Here is a 9,736-nt window from a genome sequence, read left to right as displayed (position 1 = left end):
CTTCTTTGCCTCATGCTTACTCATTCCTCTTGGCTAAGACTTTCCAAAAATGTGCACATTTAGAGAATGGATACTTGTCCAGCAGGAAGTGGACTGAAGCTAACATTCATAAAGGCCACCAGATAGCTGACTAATGCTAACATCAGTCACTACTAATCAAGAAAAAGTTTTATCCAGTAATGTTAGTATCCTCCATCTCCTCACAATCCCTTTAATCATCCAGTCTCCCTTACTGTTACACACAGTTGGCCAGGACCCCATGTTATGCTAATCTAAATAGGTCCACAGCAGTTAATGGAATGACACTGATACATGTCACAAGATGATCCAGCCCATTATCTCAACATGATCCTGTCAAGATGAGCAGACTTTACTGGCCTCTTTTGACAGGGACAACAACTGGACAACCTCATTCTGTAGATTGTCTGTTTTTTGTCTAGTTTATTTCAAAGCCACTCCAGCAAACCAAACAACCCCACTCTTGCCTAATGAAACATGTCATGGAATCACGGAGGCATGGGCAACATTTCAATGCGTCACTGTCACTCAACTGCCAGCTCGATGCAGCAATGGTAATACAGTCTTTCCAGGAATCTTGAGATAAGCCAGCTTCCTTTCTTCCAGGAAGACTGGGTTTTTTTTCTTTCATGTGAAGGAGTTAGACTGAGAAGAGAGGGGAGTTTAAAGTGCCGTTTGTTCTCAAATGTCAAATGCTTCTCTTTCTCAAAACCAAGCAGGGCTGATTGATATAGATTTGACAATTGTCAGCAAAAATGACATGGGGACCGCTGCAAAAGTGCTGGGTGATGCTTGCATATAGCTATTATGGTCCAATAAGAGAGCCTGTTACTTTACAACAAGTAAAATAAACTCAATAATATCATAGTGAACTATAAAATAATATTCCACATCTTTATTGTCATTTTTATCCCAGGACCTCTGAGCCCTTTCATTCCTACAGTGAGAAGTAGATAACATATCTTGAAACCCACAGGTAAAATCTACCTATCTCTGGAATAGATTACAACAGCACTTTCACAGCACAAGACAGTTTTGCAGTGAAACTTCAGAAGGGGGATCCTCAGGTGGAATTTGGCCAGAATCCCAATGTTCCTCTTCACTAAGTGCTAAGGAGCACTGAATTACCAAAACCAGTCATGGTCAGGCCTCTGTATCTCATTAGAAAGACAGCAACTCTAGTACTAGGTCACCAGCAGCAGACTGAAGGAGTGTTTTCCTATGGATTCAGAAGGTGGAAGGACAGCTACTGACCCATAATCATGGAATCATAGAACGTTAGGGCTGGAAGGGACCTCAGGAGGTCATCTAGTCCAACCCCCTGCTCAAAGCAGGACCATCCCCAACTAGATCATCCCAGCCAAAGTCTTGTCTAGCCAGGTTTTGAAAACCTCCAAGGATGGAGCTTCCATCACCTCTCTGGGTAGCCTGTTCCAGCATCTTATTACCCTCCTAGTGAGAAAATTCTTCCTAATATCTAACTTAAACCTCCTCTGATGCAACTTGAGACCACTGTACCTTGCTCTGTCATCTCCCACCACTGAGAACAGTCTAGCTCCATCCTCTTTTGAACCCCTTTCAGTAGTTGAAGCCTGCTATTAAGCCCCCTCTCAGTCTCCTCTTCTCTAGACTAAATAAGCCCAGTTCCCTCAGTCTTTCCTCATCAGTCATGTCCCCCAGCCCCCTCACCATTTTTGTACCCCTCTGCTGGACTCTCTCCAATTTGTCCACATCTTTTCTGTAGTGGTGGGCCCAAAACTGAACAGAGTACTCCAGATACGTAGCCTTCCTTAGCTTGCCCAGGAAAATGTTGTGGGAGATCATATTAAAAGTCTTGCTAAAATCAGGATATACCACATCTGCCAGCAGGGCCACCTGGGGATGGGGGGAGGATGAATCCGGGTGACCACCCCAGGCCCTGTGCTTTAGGGGCATCCGCAGCACTGGATGGAGCGGCTGCAGCAACTCTATGCTGCTGTCACTGACCTTGCATCCAGCCACTTCTACCCTCCCCCCAACCCCAGCTGGCACCGATGCAGTGGCAGTTTCTTTGGGTCAAGGGCATGTGGGATCGGAGTGGGGGCAGGGCCTTGCATGGGCTGATTTTTCCCAGGCCCTGCACCCTGTTCAGATCAGCTCTGCCTGCCAGTCTCCCCACCTCCACAGAACCTGTCATTTCATCAGAGAAGGCAATCACGTTGGTCAGGCATGACTTGTCCCTGGTAAATCCATGCTGACTGTTTCTAATCACCTATTTCTCCTCCAAGTACATAGAAAGGTTAGAAAGGAACTGACATGTTCCTTATAGACCCATCCTAGGAACAAAATTAACCTGACTATGCAAGATCTGGTATGGTTACAATGCAAATTAACATAATCTACTCTCTACAGGCAGCAGTGCATCTATCTATCTTAGGTGCTAATGTGGCCTCCATTATTGTAGACCCCTAAACACAATCTTGAGCAGCTGGGGAGAATTTGAGGGGCTGAAGCAGTGAGAAAGAATTAAATTAGTGTTGGAGTAGCATACACAAGAGCAGGTGGTAAGTTAAAGAGTAGTGTTGTGGGGAGTGCGCAGTGGTGACAAACTTCAGCTCTGTCACTTCCAAGCCTCCCACATCCATTCCCCTCTTTAAAAGTGTTCCCACTGACTCCGTTAGTGCCTATTCTGTTCCTGCCGAATCTCCCCAGTTCCTCAACCTAACACTTGTTTCAGGGCAGACATAAGAGAAAGGAAAAGGAGGAAACAATGTAGAGGTAGCAAAGGGGCCAGCTAATGAGCACAAGCTGATGAATATGTGATATGTGCGAAATTACTTTTAAAAACTTTTAAATTAAATGCCTGCAAGCTGCTATGATACATACAGGTTTCCCTCACTTTATGCGGGTTCTATATGTGTGAATTTGCTCCCATGTGATGACCCTTTTTATACCAAAAATTTGTTATATGTGAGGTAAATTCACTCTTATGAGATTGGTGTGGTGGAAGCCTGCAGTCAAGGGCTTTGTGCAGTGCATTGTGGGAGTGACACGCACCAGAATATAGTCTCCTGTGTGGATCTGTGCTCCTCGCTCACTGTCTGTGACACGTGTTTCTGTAGTTGCCATCCCTATTATGATAGTGCCCTGTGCTTGTGTGTGCTGCTGTTGGCAAGTAGTAAAAGTGGTAGAAATGGGTCTGAGGGTTTGTACAGTCGAGGTTTTGGAACATATCCCTGTTTGTTACATTTGTAAAGTGGGTTTCCCTTATGTGAATTTGAGTTATGCACCGTTTTAAGGGACCTTTCTGTTGCCGGCACAAGGTGCCCGAGGGAGGCAATAATTGGGTTCGTTGCCCGGTGTGCGTCGCGCTAAATAAACACACTGGGGGAGAAGCAGACAAAGTTTATTTGAGCTCAAGTAAAAGGCACAGGGAGACTGTATTGTCTCAAATCCTGTGCACCTAACCCTGCAACAGCGGGATCTTTATACCCCGGTCAGTTTCACTGTCAGTGATTTTTCACCAGCTGGCCGCCCTCTTTCTCCCCTTTCCCTCCTTCTTTTTCTCTCCAAGCAGTGCCCTTGCATTCCACAGATAACAGTTTTAGCTTGCCTGCTTTCCAGAAGGACAGGAGATTGCAGGCGCCAAAGAAAGGGTTACAAAGGTTGGGCAAGGGGGGGTTTGGCTCTTCTGAGCCTGGAGCAGAAGGACTTCCTCGACATTCGTGGTTTTCCATCCCTCTGAGTTACCCAGGGTTATGCCCAGTGACACTAACATTTCAATCAGTTGATTTGACCTCCTGTACGAAATACAATTTCATCTTATATTCCCATACAGAGCCTAATAACTTGGTTTCAACAAAGCATTTCTTAGAAAAACATCTTTCGTGTATAGAGGCAGCATGATAAGGAGGTATACCCAAACTGTGTCTTTAATGAACACAATTGTTGGTGTTATGGCTCAGGATCTCGTACTGTTTGTGTCTGACATTGTCTCATATATCTGATGTATCAGAGACTTAAAGCTGGAATTTAGCTTGACAGCCATTGTTTGTTAGCCCTTGGATCTTTCACTGCAACCTATGCTCCAGAAATAATTTCTGCATTTGTCATTAATTATTATTTTGACCTTTCTTTTCAGTTGGTTTTTGTGCTCCAGTTAAGCAAAACCTATTGCAGTAGCAGGATTCTTCATGACTCATGGTCACTTTTCCCAGTTATTTGAATTCTCTAGAGGCTTACTTTTCTCCGTAAGGAGTCAGCTGCTGCTTCTGCTGAAGTGCATATGGCACAGCTGAGACTCTCAAAATCAACATGTTCAATGTGGCAGTTTTAATCATATTGCTGTATTTCAGCTACTCAACAAGGTTCTTAGGCAGCTTTTCTCCAAGTTCTGGCTCAGAACTGTGCCATTTAGTTAGCAATGAGCATTCAAAAAGCACAAATGTAACTCTAATCAGAAAAATCAGGGGAGCATTGTTAACAGATGCAAGCAAGGTGCAGTGCTGCAAAGAAAAATAGTCAGCATTTTCACCTTGCTATTTACAGAGGTCTATTTGAATAAATCAGCTAGAATAAATCAAATCTGACGACTCATAGGATGTGTCAGTCCTGATCAGCCCAGGGGCCAATCTATTCCAATATGGTTCTTCCAGGAGCAGCCATGCAATGCCTGTGTTTAAGGATGAAGCAAACTCCACACCACTGCTACCACCATCATCATGATGCACTAAGACAAAAGGTCCCATCTGAGTGAACAGTGTTCCCTCTAGAGAAAAAAAATGATCCTACTATTTGAGGGCTATATTGTACCTACACTTCTCAGAGTGCCAAAAGACCTTTTTGCACTCTGAGTGTAGGAAGCAGATGGAATATGGCTGCCCCTCCAACACAAAGGCAGGGAAGCTCATGCATAGGGAACCTACCAAATTCATGGGCCCCAGCAACCAATTACATGACTGTAACACAGCTGGGGGCCCCAATTTCACAGCCACATCATGGCCGGGGCTGCCATTTTGAAGGTGGAGCAAAATGCGCTCCTGCCACCACACTGGCTGAGGGCCGCTGCAAGTCCCCACCCCAACAGGCATTGATTGAAAGCCCTAGCTTTCAGTAATTATCACCCTCTTCTCAGGACATAGGGCAATAATTACTAAGAAAACAGTTTAAGAAGGAGACTTTTGGGGGGCTTTCCCCTGCTCCCCTCTCCCCTTCTGGAGACAGAGATGGGAAGTCCCCCCCCTCCCCCTTTCAGGAGATGGGCAGTCTGCCTTTTTTTTTTCCCTTTGCTCCCTTCTCCCTCTCCCTCCCACTCTTCTGGGAGACAGCTTCTTGCCAGCTCTTTGAACATAGCTGTTTCCCCACACTCTTTCACAGGGAACTGGCTATTTCATGGGAGACTGCCAATTCCATGATTTCCATGAACTCATATATGTATTTGGTAGGTCCCTACTCACGCAACAAGAGGGGCAGTGGTTGAAGGGAAATACAAGTGGAAGGGACTTTGGAGGTTATCAAATCCATCCACCTGTGATTACAGGTAACCACGGAACAGAATTCTCTTCAAAAAAGGTTGATTCAGGAGAACATCCACTCTAGCCCCTTCCACACTCCACAAGCCTGAAACACCCAACCAGAGCACAGGCTGTTACCTTTTTGTAGGATGTTGCCTCTAATGAATGCGCCTTGGCAGCATTATGGCTGTCTCAGCAAATGTAGGGGCACAGATATGCTGCACCTCTCTCTCCATTCCCTCAAAGTGGCCACACATCTATGATGTAACTCTTAAGATTGCACAGCCCTTGGATTAGTGCCGATATTGTGGTCAGGGAGTAGCCCAACCTTTTTCAAGTGTATTTGGAGTGAATTCTACAGGATGATTGCATGCTATGAAAATAAGTATATTCTTTAGTGATTACCTGCCACCACCCACTCCCTGTTTTCTAATATCCAAACAGAAGGAATGGTCTGGTCTGGTTTGTTTTTATGTTGCCTTTTGCTTTTTAATAGAATACCTAACCCCCCTCTGACTCTTTTCTTTTCCAGCCTAAACAATTGCTCTGTTTTAACAAAAGGACAGAAAAAATAATCTAAAGAGCTTTCCTTAATACATAGTCAAGGAAACATATCACAGGTAATTTTCCACTTGCTAGTTACAACCTTCTAAACTAACAAAATAATCAAACGTATGAAGACAGGGCAAAGACTACAATTATGATCCTAGGTCTCAGATAGACTTTTGGTGGATGTAATAACACCTGGGTCTTAAAGGGACTTGAATGATAATTGTACTCCTTGGAATCATTGGTTTCAACCTTGAAAAGGCTTCAACATTTAATCCAGCAAAGGAAATCTCTAAGAACTCCAAAACCATGCACTGTTTTTCAGTGTGAAGAGGATGGGAATTACATTGATTACAGTGGCTTTTTAGTTGTAATTTAAATCTCATCTCTGGTAGCTCGGCAGAATTAGGACATTATGCCATCTGTTGTTGAAGCAGCAGTAATACACCAAGCTCTTCCAGCCTATGTTTATCATACAGGCTGACAATGCAGGACTGGAATGCAGGGTTTTTACCTTACAAATTAATTTTCTTTCTGGGAAGCTCCTTGTTTTGGAATTAACCATTCCCCTTGCTTTCTGGGGTTTTTCACCTGCAATCACTATACTACTTATTTTTGTCTGGAATTTGCACAGCATTTAGCAATGCAAAAGTTAGGATGCTTAATAACAATGTGATAAGGTCTGTGGTTAGGGAGGGTTGGGGATTGGGTGGGTCCCATACAGAAAATGGATTTGCAAAATGACACCAAACTCTTTCTCCATGTGAGATGTTCCTAAAATACAATGGGCTGTGCTCAGCAGCATCTGTCCTAGCAGAAGGGGAAACATTAGAAACTAAATCACTTTGCCATGGACAGTAGCTCATGTGACTCATAAGCCTCAGGGCCACTTCTTCAAATAAAAGTGCAAGTAAAGGCCTGGGATGAGATTCCAGTTGATCCCTAGCAGACCTTGATCACAGAGGCAACTTTCCTTGGCTCAAGACGAGGCCAGGTCTCTGCTGGAAGAGGCCCTCACGCCCAGGGCAGCGAGGGCACAGGCAAACCAGCACTTGTGTTCCAAGTAACCAGCCACTCCTCTGTCATTGACCTAATTTCCCCCCTTCCTTGTATCCCTGGAGAGCTGCCTGATCTATGGCAGGGCAGGTCCTTTGCAGACAGCAATTGCCATGGAGCCAGCCAGGCAAGGGGGCTAGGAAAGGGAGGTGACAGGTTAGTTACCTGATCCGTAAAAGGCTCTTGATTCACATTAGCAGCAGACAGGTGCACAGTCCCCAAAGCCCTGCTGTGCTTGAGGGCAATGAGTAGTGTAGGGGAGAAATGTGCAGGGGCTGCTGTAGCGCTTGGCAACTGCAGGGTGAAGGATGCCTGTTCCCTCATGTACAGCCTGTCCCTGTCACGGGGGTGCATTAGGGCAGTGGTCTCCAAACTTTTTTGATCGCACACCCCTATCAGTAAAAAATTTTTGAGCACCCCCCCCAATATACGTATATTTATAGAAATAGAAATTCTAATATTTTCTTCCAGCACCCAAATGGATCGTCTTGCGCACCCCCTGGGGTGCGTGTATACCACTTTGGAGACCACTCCATTAGGGTACGAGAAGAACAAAATCAAACTTGACCTCCAGCAACTAGCTTTGCCTCCTGATTAAGTTTGTCCCGAAGCCCGCCCGGTAGGCCGCGGTAGTGCGGGAAGCGGAAGGGCGCGCCGCGCGGGGCGCTGGGAGCGGTAGTTTCCCCCCTCCGGGCTGGTCCATAGGCGCCCGGTTCCCAGCCCGCCCGGACATGGCGGCTCCCTTGGTGCTGGGGGTGCTGGTGGCGGTGACGGTGCGGGCCGTGCTCTATCGCTCCAGCCTGGCCGCCTTCATCTCCGACCGGGTCGAGGTGTCGTCCCCGTTAAGCGCCTGGAAGAGAGGTGAGACCGGCGCGGCCTGCACGGGCGCGGGGAACAGCCCGACTGCCCGGGAGCCGCGCCCCCGCCCGAGTCCCGAGCGGCTCCGCGGCTCCTTGCCCGGCCACGTGCGCGGCCCGGAGCCCTGGAAGATATTGGCGGCGCTGCTGCGGCCCCTGCGGAGCGCGGTGACAGCCTGGCCGGCGCCGCGAGGCGTCTCCTGAAACGGAGACGGGTTCCCCTTTCTAGACCGGCCTGTAGCCGCCTCAAGTGAGACCGGCCTCCCTCTTCTTTCAGCCTCTTGCCTCCGTGCTGTGCAGCTTGCAGTGCAAACCTGGGGCTAGATGAGCCTGTGGTGCCGACCCCCACAACACGGAGCACAGAGGCTGGACCCAAGGGGAGGGGGCCTGTGTGACCAGTAAGGGCAGGGGAGGCTAAGCCTTGCTCTGTGGGCGTCAAGTCCACCTTAACCCTATGCGTTGAATAGGCCTGGCTCCTTGCATGCTCTCTGCTCCCCTATTGTCTGTCCCCATTTCATCCCAGTCCCAGGTCCTTTTCCTATGTTTCTTACCCAGTCTTACTCTCAGCCCTCCTCCTGTATAGATCCTTGTCTGCCTTCTTCTGCCCTGTATATCTCAACTTTTCTTCCCAGTCTCTCAAACCATTTCCCGTGCCCAGCTTCCCTACTGCTGGGATGACTGCATGTGTCTATAATATCTTCCCCTCTTCATTTGCCTGGATCCAGCAGCCCAGAGATGCAGTTGCAGGGAAAGTCCTGCCCAGCTGTATGCTGGAGCGAGCTCACTGCACCCCTTACTGGTAAATTTTTCTGGAGCTCTAACAAGTCCCTACAGAGCACAAGTGAACTGCAGTTTTTCAGGACATGGACAAATTTGGGCAACAGGGGAGGATTCTTGTGGGTAATACAGTATTTTTTATTGAATCAACTGCATGGTTGGGAGAGATTTAGAGTAGATTTCAGGTATAAGCTTTCTGAGGTCTAAACTCAGGCCTTACTCCTAAAGGCTTGTCTAAATCTCTCCCAGTTACGCAGTTAATCCAATAAAAGATATTACTTACAAAAATTCTTGGCCTTTACATATTTCCAGGACCATCTTAGCAACAGCATCACTCTGATGTTACCGCAGATTATTACAGGGCTGACAGAGGCATCTCTAACACAGAGCCTTGCCAACTTTTGAGTTCTGGCTTCAAAGTATGGGAGACTTGCAGCTTGCCAAAGGAAAGGTCGCCTGCAATCTTTAACCACGTGCAAAACATCTTCATCCCACTAGCTATCTTCTCAGATAGCTGAAGCATCTTAGCTGGAATTTAAAAAATATATCTTTTAGCTGGAGCTCAACATGTAATAGAAAAAGTTTTCGGTAAAAATGGTTAAAGTTCAGCAAGGTTATAGATATCTAAAAGGAGATATAATAGGAGATATGCAATTTTTATAATACGGGAAGTTTTTCAGCTTTGCCTTAAAATTTAGATGCATAGTAAAATCATAATTATTTACAGGGGTGCACCGATAGAGATTTTGGGGGCCAATACCAATACCTGACTTTTTTTTTTAAGGAGGCATATCGGCCGATACTGATCCTATTTCCGATACGCAGCCTTGCAGCTTGAAGAGCTGCATCCAGCTGGTAAGTCTGTTGTGGTGGAAGGGAAGGGGAGGAAGGGGTGTGGGGAGGCAGCTCAACCCCCACCACAGTGAGGAAGGGAGTGGGACTGGGGCAGGTGGTGCTGGGGCATTGGATGGAGCCATGGCTCATTGG

General features: G+C 46.8%; 1 protein-coding gene across 1 annotated transcript in view; it reads left to right on the top strand.

Annotated features, from left to right (window-relative positions):
- The first annotated feature begins 7,797 nt into the window (after nucleotides 1-7,797).
- The window catches only part of PIGU (phosphatidylinositol glycan anchor biosynthesis class U), a 48,794-nt gene continuing 46,855 nt past the window's right edge, over nucleotides 7,798-9,736 (top strand). Inside the window, exon 1 of the mRNA XM_019539734.1 lies at nucleotides 7,798-7,976. Coding sequence (XP_019395279.1) covers nucleotides 7,847-7,976 — 130 coding nt within the window. The 5' untranslated portion in view covers nucleotides 7,798-7,846. The remainder of the gene's footprint in view (nucleotides 7,977-9,736) is intronic.

This window comes from Crocodylus porosus, unplaced genomic scaffold (assembly GCF_001723895.1).
Source record: "Crocodylus porosus isolate Cpor-Errol unplaced genomic scaffold, CroPor_comp1, whole genome shotgun sequence".
NCBI lineage: Eukaryota > Metazoa > Chordata > Crocodylia > Crocodylidae > Crocodylus > Crocodylus porosus.
Note: the sequence above shows the minus strand (reverse complement) of the source record. Positions and strands in the feature narration are given on the sequence as shown.